At 37.4% G+C, this 14,937-nt stretch overlaps 1 protein-coding gene across 1 annotated transcript in view; it reads right to left on the reverse strand.

Moving 5' to 3' along the window:
* IGSF9B (immunoglobulin superfamily member 9B) overlaps window positions 1–14,937 on the reverse strand; it is a 3,189,659-nt gene that overhangs the window by 696,679 nt on the left and 2,478,043 nt on the right. Inside the window, exon 19 of the mRNA XM_044081131.1 lies at window positions 9,023–9,033. Coding sequence (XP_043937066.1) covers window positions 9,023–9,033 — 11 coding nt within the window. The remainder of the gene's footprint in view (window positions 1–9,022; window positions 9,034–14,937) is intronic.

The raw sequence follows: 14,937 nt of genomic DNA on the forward strand, positions 1-14,937 counted from the left end.
AGCAAGGTGCAATTTGTCCATTTACAGAACCAACTGAATGGGTGTCATCCATAGTAGAAGCTCACAAAAAGGCTCAGATGAAATCAGAATATGTATTGACCCAAGAGATTTGAACAAAGCATTGAACAGACCACATAATCCAATGCATACACTTGAAGAGGATGCAGCTCTAATACTGAATGCCACTGTTCTTTCTGTCTTGGATGCAAAAAGTTCATTTTGGCAAGTGATGCTTGATCGCGAATCCTCATTACTAAACACTTTCAGAACCCCATTTGGCAGCTATAGACTCCTAAGTATGCCATTTGGAATAAATTCTGCAAGTGAAGTATTTCAGTGTGCAATGGAGCAAATATTTTCAAGTTATCCTTGTGCCATAATAGTGGATGATTTATTGGTTGGAGGCAATGGTGGAGCAGAGCATGACAGAAACTTTAACAGAGTTCTAGACAGACCACGTGAAGTGAACTTAAAGCTCAATCCTCTGAAGTGTGAATTCAGACTAGCAGAAGTTATACATGTAGGTCATTTTTTTATCAGCACTGGCTTGAGACCAGACCAGTCCAAGCAAGCAGCCATTCTCGAGATGTCAGCACCAGACAATGTTCAAGCTCTACAGAGATTTCTTGGCATGGTCAACTATTTAGGCAAGTTTATAGCAGACTTCATTGAGTTGACAGTACCTTTAAAAGAGCTGACACACAAAAATGTTACTTGGTCTTGGTTGGAACAGCACCAGATGGTATTTGAAGACCTTAAGCAAAAAAATTGCCACCCTACCTACATTAAGATACTATGATGTAAATAAATTAGTCACTTTTTCCTGTGATGCTTCAAAATTTGGTCTTGATGCAGTTATTCTTCAGGAAGGCAGACCAGTAGCCTGTGCATCTAGAACACTTACCCAAACTGAAATGCAGTATGCTCAAATTGAAAAAGAACTTTTGGCAATAGTATCTGCATGTTCTGAGTTTCATGAGTATATCTATGGACAAGCTATTCAGATTGAAACTGATCACCAACCTCTAGTTACTATTCTAAACAAGCCTATGCATTCAGCTTCAGGGAGATTACAAAGAATGATGCTCAAATTGCAAATGTACAACTTCAAAATGGTCTATACAAAAGGTAAACTTCTTTATCTGGATGATACCTTATCCAGATTGCCCAGAAATACAATGGAACAGCTTGATGCAAATAATTTTGACATTGATGTAATGGAAGTGTGTAATTTTTGTACCTCGAGACTTGATGAGCTGAAAGATCATGCAAAGACTGATTCAATTTTGCAAAAGCTCCACCACTACATTAATGTTGGATGGCCGTCAAAGCAATCTAGTGTACCACCTGAAGTGCAAACTTATTTTCCTTACAGAGCTGAGATTTATTATTATTTTCCAAGGTCCTAAAATTGTCATTCCTGCTTCCTTATAACATGAATATATCCAGATTTTGCATTGTGTCACCCAGGTTCCGAATCTACCAAAAAAGGGCGAGAGAACTCGTATTTTGGCCTTCTCTATTAAAATATCTCGATAAAGTACTTTCTTCTTGTTCAGTATGCAATAGTACTAAACCACATTTACAAAAAGAATCACTTCAGCTAAGTCAAGTTCTTGAACTACCTTGGTCAACAGTAGCCACTGACATATTTGAGTGGAACAATCAGCATTACTTCATATTGGTAGATTCTTATTTGAACTGGTTTGAGATTGATTTACTACCTTATCTAACATCCACCGCTGTTATTACTAAGTTGAAACATCATTTCTCAGTCTATGGTAGTCCATACAAAGTTATTTCTGACAATGTACTGGTCAGTTGTTTCAGAAATTTGCAAGAGAATGGGACTTTGTACATGTTACTAGTAATCCTGAATATCCTCAGTCAAATGGATGTGCAGTGCAGAGTGGAAAGCAATTACTTGAAAAGTCAAAGCGTGATAATACAGATGTCTTTCTTGAATTTACTTAATCTCAGAAACATACCCTGTGATGATATACTTGGCTTGCCTGCTCAGAGACTTCCATCCAGCAAACCAGAACAACACTGCATATTAATTCCAGTTTATTGAGGCCTAAAGTTAAGACAACAGAACCATCAGAGCCCAATTATTCACGAAGCATTCTTCTCAGAAGTCCAGTTATGATAAATTGAGCAGATTTCTTTGATCATTGAAAGAAGGAGTGACAGTTAGGATACAAACGGTGAAAAGTTTTGACCGGATTGGTCAAGTAACAGGTATATGTACAGAGCCGAGATCCTACTACATAGAATCCGAGGTTGTGGAGCACAGGAGAAATTGTAGATATCTTCCTGTATTAGAATCAATATCGCAGCATTCTTCCTGTGATACAGACTCTAGATCTCAGAGCAATCCAGACAATGTCGCTGTTCCAGAATGTGTCTTAACTTCTACTTCCATTCCTGATGATGTTCCTGATGTCCCTAAGGTTGAACATTCAGTAGAGTCAGTAGCAGTTGCTAAGTCTAATTCTAAGTTTTATGTCACATGATTTAGTCGTATTTCCAGTCCTTGTGTGAAATACATAGTGACATGGACATAATTGTATATATGTAGCTAGTTTTGCTGCATGACGAAGAACTATTTGTATTATTTCCATGTCAACTGATATTGTCAACATTGCACAAAGTATTTCTCAAACAGGGAGGATGTAGAACCGAGTGTGTGTGCTGTATCTTTAAGAACCATTTCAAGGACTGAATGTGCATATATAAACAGCAAGCACGTGCTATACCCAGTGCCATTTTGAGAGTGGAGCCAGAGAGTGAACATGTATGAATGTAATAGCGAGTTTGTATGTAAGTTATCTAAGTTAAAGTTATTAAGCTTCAATCATGATGTGTTTGTACATAACAAAGCTGCTTGAACAGAACCCACAAAGACTCGTCTATTACATCCTGACTACTAACAGCCTTGCATACTATATCTCAAATTTCACAATACAGTATATAAAATGAAATATTTCAATGTGAATCAACTGATATATTTGCTTGTTTATGTGAACAACAGGCATAAATATTTATTGCTATATGTAAAGTACTGCCGTTCTCCTCAGGAAATGTGGTCTAGCTATATGCATATATCTATATCTATATTCACATATCTAAAGCTATACATCTAAATCTATATACTTATCTAACTCCACACACACACACACACACACACAGACAGACAGACACACACACACACACACACACACACACACACACACACACATAAACATGCATGCTTTTATGTGTATAATATAATATATAGCATTATTATATTTTATAAAACATATTTATAACACTATTAATATCTATATCCTTGTATCTGCATATATCTATGCAGATATATAGCTATAGATATAGATGCAGGCATATATCTATGTCTTTATCGATGTCCATTTTACAAAAAAAGTAAAAAATGTTTTTATCCACAAAACTTATATGTATATATAAAAATAAGCCAAATTAAGCAACTGCTTTTGTGTGAATAAGTGTCATAATTCCACAGGCTAGTATTTAGATACTGTGTATGAAACACAAGGCTCTTACAAATGACTGCATCTTATAAAGTTAACTTCTCATGAAGAAAGGCCTTGTGAAGTCTGAAATCTTGAAATGTTTCTCAATTTGTAATTTACTGAGTAGATTGTTAAACTATATCATGCCACTGTTTCTTTTTTCTTTGTATTACATCCACTTATAAATAGTAACATCACAACCACACATATTTTCCTTGATATAAATTTCTACATTTGCAATATGGCAGTGGATACAACAAATTGGCCTGAATATTCTTCCTGTCCACAGCTTGCATTCATTGTTTTTTCTTTAACATATGGTCTACCAAAATGTGAATTATTGTAATTTCTTTAAAAAAGTAAGTTTATTTTCTTTCATATTTTTATCTCTGACTGAAGACCTGACCATTCATTCTTGGTCAGGGGACCAGTGTACTTTTTTATATGATATATACACTGTCCCTGAAATAAGTGACTAAAGCCGGTACGATTCTTTATATAGTGTGACAGCAGGAACTGGTACACAATGTTTAATGTGTTAGTTGTTCCTGATAATATTTGCACACAGTGGCCATCATTTCTACATATTATTTATTCAATGAAAGGCACTTAAAAATGAGATGGGAATCATATGATTTTGTGAAGACTGTTTATGGGAATCATACAATTTTGTACAGATTGTTGTTTATGGAAATCTTATGATGTTGTGAAGACTGTTTCTGTCATTCTCTAATGATCACAGCTGACTATGCAAGATAATGATTTAGCAAAGTCACTGCACCCCTTTCTCAAACATGCAGTGCCCTCAGGTCTGATTACATTGACGTGGGGAGGGGAGGGTGTCTCCCCCTACATGAGGGGAAGTAAAGTCCCACAAAAAACTTTTAACTCTGTGGGCTGTAAGTTTATGGGAGTTTTCATTGGAAAGGTATCATGAAACCAACACATATCCCTTCTAAGGTATGTATAAGAAATAAACAATACCCAAGCAAGTTAGCAGACTGCAAAACAGATCATTAAAGCAAACCACTCAGCCTGGTACTTTAGTGAATTACCAGGTGCATACAAGCATTAATACTTAAACTCCCCCCATGTACAACTTCAGTTTCGTCAGTTTTAGTAACACTACAATTCACTGAACAAAGATATAGCAACATGCCATGTTACCCAAATATATATAACCAGAAATTATGTCATTCTGAAGCCTAAATCTGAGTGTGATAAACAGATTCATATTTTTTTTTAATTATTATTAAATGAATCAATTTGGTTATTACTACTGTTAAGGATGAATAAATACACTTCTGCCTGGGTGACTGAAAAAACTTGACATTATACTGAAGATATCCCATCTATGACTGTAAATGCCATTGTACTGGACTGTGAATTAATGCTATTTCATCAAGGATGCCTGTATGGTGAAATACTGTATACTGATTTTCTTCTTACAGTTCCAGAGAAGTTTTAAACTTGTCAGCCATCACAAAAATAATGCACAACAGTACGGAACAAGATAATGTTTCTTATTATTAAATAAATAGTTATTTTTTACCCAAAAGTGAAGTGGTTTCCTTATTTATTACTCAGTTTTTTGTATCTGTGTACTTTTTGTCTGCAGATGCCTAAACTTGAATTTCTAAAAAAAAAAAAAAATTGGAGTTTGCTATTTTCTACTTTTATATATGTTTTTCATTTCTGCCTACACTTCCCCATTAAAAATTAAGAATACATGTACCTTACTGGTAGTGAGAGAGTCACAGTTTCACAGTACCACTTGCTGATTTTCACTTACATAAAGAAGCAATGATATTGACTTTTTGGGTTTCACCTGCTGTGAAGGATGAACTTTTGCCATGGTTGCACAGATTAATACTCTAACAATAGTGAAAACAAATGTTGAAATTCTATAAAGGAACTGTACAGTTTTAATTAATTGCAATTTTTAAAACTTGTATTCCCCTTTAAAGGAAAAGATGACTTTGAAAGCCCCACCTGCGACCCCCCCCTTTCAGACATGGATCCAACCCTTACCTATTGAGGTGCAGAGGACCTGGTCACAACAACGCTGCCCAGATAGCTGAGATTAATCAAAAACAAAGCAGTTAACACCCGCATGGGCCAGTAGCTTCAACAGAAAAAGAAAAAGCCTAAACGAAGCAAATGAGCACATTGCAACAGCTGTGTGGAAATTTCTAATGCAACACACCACTTTGTGTTTCAACATTTTCCCTTTGTTGTATGTTAAAGCAGTAATAGTTTTCTTACTTAAAGGGATAATGTCTGCTGTTTTTGAATAGCTATCATTTTACTAGGTAGATTCTAAAGCTGCAGTGTCATGTTCAAAAAGACATTTGCAACATCATCAAATACTTTCTGAAAATAGCTGAAATTCAAATAATACTTTTTTTCTTTTCATTGTAAATCACTTTAAAAGACTATAAAACTGCAACACAGTGGTAGAAATTAGTTAATATAACCCATTTGCAAAGTGTTTCACAATAGTAAGATTTGCATTAGGAGGTATTAAATGAAAACATATGAATATTACATTTTTGTCTCATAATGTGCTACCAGAGATTTTCAATTTAAACTGCCCATTTCTTTACTTTTGCAGGGCAACCCATTCATACAGTTGGTTAGAGAACAGCCTTATAATAATTAATAGAGTTCTTGAATTTACTGTACAAATCTTTCAGAAACCCTCAAATAACAAAAATGCCATGCCTGTGAGGGGGATGAGAGGAAACCCTGTTGCCACTCATTCCTTGAGTACTACTAAAATGAAAAAAAAAAAAAACATTTTAAGACAGCAGCTCTGTGTCTGGAAGTGAATACTTCACAACCTCTTAGTGCAAGAAATCTGGATAAAGGCTGACAAAATAGTGGGACAAAGGCCCAAAAATAGGGACATATTTTAATTATTGCTCTTATAAACTTAGAAAGTTGCTAGAATAACAGGGATTGTTTTAACACACATTTTCTGAAGGATTTCAAGACCAAAACTCAAATGTGTCATTATTTAGTGACTTCAGTCCTCAGATCATCCCCAGTGGTTTGCCAGAAAACCACAAATTCTATGAGGAACACACCAAAATTATGAGTCAAAAATCTCAACATTCTGCGAAAATCTGGACAGTTGAGAGGTAGTGATGACAGGTGTATAAACACACACACACACACACACACACACACACACACACACACACACACACACACACACACACACATACACATTCACACCAAACCAGTCAACATATTCTACCTTGACTTTTGACAAAATATTAACATTTTATACCCAGCTGATCATTCCAAAGAAATGCCTCTGATTTGTTTAATGCTTAGGTAATGTGAGCTAAAACTAACTACTGAACCACAATAAGTGGCCTACTGTTCTGCAAACTGATGAAGACTGTGTAAATCTGCTAATGTTTCTCTGCAAGCATGAGTCTAAAATACCAGGTCCGCACTGATGGAAAGTCAGTTCATGGTCAACCAATTTGTAGACCACTGTAACTCAACGTGCAGCACAGCAACCATGCAAACTACTGCAGTTTTACTGTGCAGCAGAAGAAAATGTAGCGGCAGTAAACAATGTTTCTGCAGGGAGGCAAGAGGCCTTGCACTCCTGCCACCTACCCTCACACTTTCTGGACTAATTACGATTGCAATACCTCAGAAAAGACAAAAGGACAATTATCCCCACATCCCCCAAGTCTTTGGGGGGGGGGTGTTGCTCATATATCAGGGCATGTAGGATGGCAGGCCCTCCAACAAAAACCTTTTTAAAATTTTTTCATGGGTCCATGTTTGAACAGAACTACATGTGGTTTAGTTCCTTCTGAACTGTGCTGCACTTCACGGACTGCAGACTTCAACAGTGTGTGGCTAACAATGTTTGCTGTGGCAGTCTGCATCTTTACAGTCTCTGGTGGAGGACCCTTGGCATAGATGTACCACAACTGATATCACTGCAAGATGTGAAAAGTAAAATGTGCTCTTTATTTGTCTACATTGCAAAGTATGCTGGTGTATGTAAAATTAACACCATCTTCGTTGTCCAATGTACGTCTGTACAGTTCACTATGCCATCCTCTGATGTTTCTTGCTGCAAATTCAGTAGATAGGTGCAGTGATGTTAAGATCTGTTGGACAGGAAGAACCTGGTCTTTCTGACAGGGTCAGCTTACTAGGTGATCATTATAAAGTAGTGATTAGTTGTTTTATGACAGTGATATGTCCATCTTCCTCTGTATGTATTCCCCTCATGACCTATTTCACCCAACACTAAATCTGAAAATTTCAACTGCATAATATTAATAAAAACGTTCCTGTGTTGATTTTTCTGTACACTGTCTGTCCCCACCATGTGGGTTTCTAAAAAAGTGACCAGAGCTTGTCTAATTCTTCAATATCCCTAATACATATCCAGTAGTTTGATAAATATCTTATCTTCTTCCAGTTAACTGCTCCTGAAGTAGAGAAAAACGCTCCTTATAATTCCTCCCTTAAACTATGAAGAACCAGTATCGTTAGCCTTAATGAAATGATTCCAATTGATACTTCTGTTCTGGATACACCACGCCCCACCACATCTCACACACATGATAAAGTAGATGTAGGCCATAATGCCTGTCTTATCTAAAATACTTAAAAAAATGCTCCATTCTACCCAGTCAGATCATTTGGTTTCCTAACCTTTAAACCACAGTTACAATGAGCATTTCAGCTTTATTGCCAAAAGTACTCCTTTTTTCCACCATTATGTTCTATAATATTTGTAGTATACATATTGCAGAGCTTATATTTCTATCTCACATTTTCAAAATAGTTACTTATTTGCATTTGTTACTGAGGGTACCGTGCTGATCAATAGTAATTAATTTCAGTCAAGGAAATTGTTCACGATGTGAAGGAACCTATCATGAATAAAGCAAAGGTAAATAACACACATAAATAAGAATAGTAAAGAATAATAAATAGGGTTTTGAACATTGCTGAAAAAATCAGAGGGGTTACTGGAGACAGTAAGGGGGGGGGCTTTACTCAGAAAAAAAAAACACTTTACATTCTGCTTTTATTGAACATATATTTTTCCTGTTTGTTGTTCTAAGGTATACTCAGTGAAATGTTCAGTCATTCATCTTAGAACTGAGGGTTTTGTTCAGAAAGATCTGGAATTATCTGCAAACATTCAATAAAAGTCAACTAATAACGTTTTGTTCAAAACAAATCTGGATAATGCTGGCCGCACAGTCTCAAGGAACATATCTAGGAACACTCTGGAAAGATCATATTTCTCTGTATTATAGATACATAAGCCTGTGTCTGCTATACTGGGATATGATCACTATTAGATCCCTCCATGCCATCACAGTACAGATCTGATGCTGCTCCCATGTGGGTACTATTTCAGCTGCTGTTTGAACAAAACAGACATCATTTTATATGTTCTAGCTTTTTTCTTTTTTTTTTTTTTGAGTAGAAGCTTTAACGAGGAATTGTCCTGATAAGCTGTCAGTCATAAATAATAGCTTCTTATTACAAAAGAACAAATTGATTTTCCTTGTATCATAATCAGACAACAGACAGGAATTTCAAACAAGTAAATTTAGCATAAATTTGCTTTTATTCTGCATTCATACCTGTTACAGTGCAGAATGGATGGCTTAACACCAGTAAAAAGATATATGTGGAGACTTTAAACCAGCAACTCTCTGGAATTTAGCTATCTCATTGCATCATATCAGATATTTTCATCATAAATAGCTTAGGCATAAATAATACGCACAAAGAAGGGGCTACATGAAGGTACCCCTTGTAGTGAGCTCTTAAACAAAGGAGGGAAAGGCAGTGCATGAACAGGTGGTCATGGATGATGCTATTTCAGTGAGATAGTAGTGACAAACTGAAACATAAGCAAAAGAAAGCACAGCTACTGAGCAAGCTTAGCGTTCAAGAACAAACTGAACTACACAAGGAAGAGCAAGTAAGTGGGCACGGGTGGACAATGCGCAATTACCTGTGTAGGTAAACTAGCTCCATGTCCAGATGGCATCTTCATGCTACCGACAGTTCATGTTCTTGTTTAAAAACAGTGCCTGTAGCTCAACAGTCTATTTAATTGTATATAATGCTTTGAAATTCTGAAGGCTGTCAGTTCTATCGCCATACAAGCTGTGCTTGGATTCATATTCCAGTACTGACACTACAGTACAACACAAAATAAAAGGTGGTGCAATTTTTGGATAAGACATTACACCAAGGTTCCATTTGCCTGAAATGGTGATAACATGGGGGATTTTACAGTTCTCATGCCAGTTCTTACTTAACTGCTCAGGTTTAACATATAGTTGCAAATGAACTCCATGCAAATAAAAAAAAAATCCAACCGATTAAACAAACAAACGCAAAAATGTCAGAAAAGAAGACAGTAAAAACAGATCATTCATTAAGAATAAACAGCATATTCCATCTTAGTTTTGCTTATCCCTCATCATCATCATCATCATCATCTTCTTTCGGCTGTTCCCATTAGGGGTCGCCACAGCGGATCATCTGTTTCCATTTCTTCCTGTCCTCTGCATCATGCTCTTTCACACCAACCGCCTGCATGTTCTCTCTCAGCACATCCATAAACCTTATCTTAGGCCTTCCTCTTTTCCTCTTACCTGGCAGCTCCATCCTTAGCATCCTTTTCTCAATATACCCAGCATCCCTCCTGAGCACATGCCCAAGCCAACGCAATCTCGCCTCTCTTGCTTTGTCTCCAAACTGCCCAACCTGAGCTGACCCTCTAATATACTGATTCCTAATCCTGTCCATCCTAGTCACACCCAGTGCAAATCTTAGCATCTTTAACTCTGCCACATCCAGCTCTGACTCCTGCCTTTTTGTCAATGCTACTGTCTCCAAACCATATAACATAGCTGGTCTCACTACCCTCTTGTAGACCTTCCCTTTCACTCTTACTGGTACCCGTCTATCACAAATCACTCCTGACACTCTTCTCCACCCTGCCTGTACTCTCTTCTTCACCTCTCTTCCGCACTCACCATTACTCTGAACTGTTGATCCCAAGTATTTAAACTCATCCATCTTTACCAACTCTACTCCCTGCATCCTCACCATTCCTCTACCCTCCCTCTCATTTATGCACATATATTCTGTTTTAGCCCTGCTGACCTTCATTCCTCTCCTCTCTAAAGCATATCTCCACCTCTCCAGGGTCTCCTCAACCTGGTCCCTACTCTTTTCCCTACATTGTCAAACATCTTTATCAGTCGTTCACTGAAACATTATGAATTCCCTTAGTAAAGGATGATTAGTGATCTCTGTGCACTGTAGGTAAAATGAACAGGCATCGGTGTGTAAAACAAACAATAATTTATTGTGATATGTGATATAGTGCTAATATCAATAATCAATCATTCCTCATTAAATTCTGCAAATAATGGGAGTGAAATGCCATCAGCCCAGTCATTGCCATTAGACTGACTATGATTAAACCTTGATCAATGCGATATCGGGTGCAGGAGTGGGTGTGCGGAAGCCCACTAGAGATGGAAGATGAACTCCAGGTGCATCAGCTCAAGATCCATAGAGCCACAACTAAATTTCTTTTGACCAACAGATTTGCATTACAGAGGTTATAGGAGGAGTGAAAAAATGGAAATATTAAATACACTGAACAAACTGTAGCTGTTTCAATGGACAAGTTTTCTAAATTTAGAGAGGAGCTAATGAAAGTCAAGTGGAAAGCTGACCAACTGGATAATGGCTCAAGTAGGATAAATCTCTGACTATGTACATACTTGTCAAATAGAATATACTCATTTCAAAACACACGGAGCCCATTTAATTAAACTGTGAAGCAGTGAAACTTTGGAGTGTGATTAAACATAGGCCCTATGGGTGGGGGTTCCATCACTCCCTGCTACATGGAGATGATAAACCAGAACTTGATGAAACAGAATTAATGAGCAGCATCCTAATTAAAAGCAGCGTGACCCTCTGCAGGTAGACAAATATCCAGCTAGTGGGACTGTCTATATTCTAGAGGATGAACAATTGTTTTTCAGAACCATTTAAGAATGACCCAGGCATCTCCTGCAGAAAAGAACGTCAGAATAGTGAGTAAGGTGAGTCAGTATGCTGAGAGATTAATGCATTTCTTAAACTGCATAAATTCCTATCCCTAAAAAGAAAGAATTCTGCTAGCGAGAAGGAAAAGGAGAGATATTTCGGTATATGGAGGATTAATAAACATCAAAATGGATTTACAGCGTATCTGAACAAGTGCATTGCAGCATTCTCAGCAAGTAGGGATAAGACGTCATGAAACCCATTCCTGGATAGTGTAGCTAGCCTGTCTGCCAGTCACGTAGAGGGACAGGAGAGTCATACTTAGGATTATGTCACATTACAGTACATAATGTGACAACAGAAGGTGCCAGTCTGTCTGTCTGCTCTGCTCATTTGGGTGCATCTAATATGCAGGTGCTGCTTCCTCCAATCTAAGGCTGCCAAATTTCCTGCAGCTGTCTCACGACCGCTTGAATGATCAAGGGGTTCCATGACCCAATACCCTCCTGCAATCTATTCCAAGGTTTGACAACTTCCTCAGTAAAAAGGGAGTTTCTCAGGTTCAGGAGAAATCTGTGTACTCAAACTGAATCTGCGGGTTCGCCTCTTACTCCTCTTTCCTTGTGTCTCATTTCTTCCTCCTTAGCCTTTCCATGTCATGTGATCTACAGCATATCCCTTGTCTCTTCCACTATAATGGATACAAGTTCAGAAATTCTTGAAGCTGTGCTCTGTAACTTGCAACTAGTGAGCCCCGTATGGCTCTGTGCCTGTCCTCTTATGGCTCTGTGACAGTTTAAAAACATGGCTTAAAAGTAACATTGTTAAAATACATCTGTATTGTTTCCATTTTAATATACAATTTGTCATCAACCAGCATAGCTTACTTTCTTGGTGGCACAAAGTGTAAGTGCAGTGATCTTGGAAAGACGACAGGGGATGCACAGTTCAAATCTAGTTTGTTATGCAAGAAGATTTGGCATAATGAAAGTGTCCACCTCACAGACACAAGATATAGGGTTTCATTCGCACCTTTGAGCCTAGTACATAACTATGAATCATAGGAGCATATACATATGCATTTTTTTAAATCTCTGTTCTGTTATTTGGCGTCTTGAGAAGAAGATCATTACAAATCTTGACATGCTTGGTTATTGAAAGAATTAAAAAAAATACCTCTCCTTATCTTCTAGTTTGTTGATCTTTAGCCATCTTTAGAAATGTACACACTGTTCTAGAGTTGGTCTGACTGGTGTACAAAAATGGTGAACATAACCTTTCTAACTCTGCAGTCTATGCTCTGCAGAACACAGCCAAAAACTATGCTGGCTATCCCTGTACCAACCTTATTTGCTCCAGATGATCCAAGGCTACTTAACTTACTCCTACATCCTTTTCAGCCACTGTGCCTCCTAGTTTAGCCCACATTAATTTGGGTGCGACACTTAGTGTTATTTCCAAAATGCAGGACTTTGCAGTTATCTGCAATGATCCTCTATCTACTTGTAGAATAATTCCAGGTCTCTTTTTAGGCTTTACTTTGTTCCAGACCCAATGCCCCAGTTTTGATGTCATCTGCAAATAAATTCAGCCAGTCACCCCCTCTGATGTATTAGAGATGAAGTACTTAAATAGCAAAGACCCTTATGGCACCCAATGCATCACTTCCCCTCATCTCCTAAGCATCCACAGTTATTCCCTGTCCCAGTTTACAAGGTTCTCCTCAAGTCCTATTCCTTTCATTTTAGTAAGCAGTCATGACTATAGTACAGAGTCAAAGGCCAGACTGAAGTCCAGTCTCATTTATGCTGTTTTTTTTTTTTTGCTTTCTCTTTGAAAAAAGCTTGAAAATGATTTCCTTCCCTACTTTAGCCCTGAGATACTTTCTCTGCAATCATGCCTTGGACTTCTTCACACATTCATCTGTTATCTCCTGGCCTTGCTACACATCTGGATCACCTTTTTCTCAGCCTACCCCTCTTGTCTACTTGAATGCATTTGCCTTATTCCAGAGTACTGCCTTGAACTCCCTGCTCCACTACATTAGCTCTTTCTGAGCTTTATCTCTCCTTCTTATGGGTACACATCTAAGCACATCTGTCAGGTGATAATTGCTCTGGAATCTTATCCAGACATTGTGCATCCTGTCAACCTTCCTACAAATGTCCTAATTGTAGCTGCACCTTCATTGAGATGCTTGTAACCCTTCAGTAGAACCTCATTTTGCTGTCTTTGTATCTTGGGTCTCAGTTGGCATTATCTAAGGTGAACCATAAGAGCTGTCAGCTAACTTATATCTGCTGTTGTGAAGTCTGAAATGTAAAGAAAATAAATGCAATATCATGTTTTTCTCCTGGCCTTGCTATACATCTTTGTCTCCTTTTCCACAGAGTACATCTTTCCTCCTGAAGGAAACAAACAACGACTTGAAAGGCCTGAGTTATCATACATAATTGTACATTAAGATGGCAAACCTAAAATGCTGAGCAAGCCATTGCACTGTCATAAATATATGATGCAATTAAAAATTTGACTATGACATATTTGGGCTAGCAGAAAAGATAAAACAACCAGCATAGGCAGGGCAGTAGTACTGAATCAGAAGACAGCATATACATCAATCTGAGCAGTAAAAGGCATCAAAGAAGGATGCCATTTAAAGACTTTAACGTTAAACAATGAATAAATAATGGCAATAATCGCAAAGCCAGCAAATGTGCAAAAATAGAGTAATAGTCTGTGGCAGCTGGCATACACAAATAACTGAATATGCTACACAGTCATGAGAGGTCATATTTGTTGTTGTAAAACCAAATCCATCTCTTTGCAACCTTGAGGACTTCAGCACACCAGGCCTGTCTGCCAAAACTGCTTCTTTAAGTTCTTGCAAATTTATATTCATTACTTTGATCTTTCCTAGTATCAGTGTCTTCTCCAGGGAATCTTGTCTTTACATTATTTGACTAAAGTATTTAGTTTTAGTTTTATAGTTAATCCTTTCATTGAATAGTCTGGATTTATTTCTATAAGCAATTACAGGATTGATCTTTTTGGAAGTCCACAGTGCACAAAATCTTTCTCCATCACAACAGTTCCAGTGCATCAATTTCCCAATGTACATACTTATTTATAGTCTATCTCTCACACCCATATGTCATTACTGGGAAAACCATAGCTTGAACTCATGGGCCATTGTTGTCAATGTGATGTTTTTTTTATTTTAAATTTTATCCAGATTTCCCACAGTTTTACTTAAAAAAAGAAAAACAAAAACAAAAAAGCTTCTTTAAATTATAGGTAAATTATATCTGTCCCCTTCTTGTTC

The sequence above is a fragment of the Protopterus annectens genome, chromosome 8.part0 (genome assembly GCF_019279795.1).
Source record: "Protopterus annectens isolate FY-2018-M chromosome 8.part0, PAN1.0, whole genome shotgun sequence".
Lineage (NCBI taxonomy): Eukaryota > Metazoa > Chordata > Ceratodontiformes > Protopteridae > Protopterus > Protopterus annectens.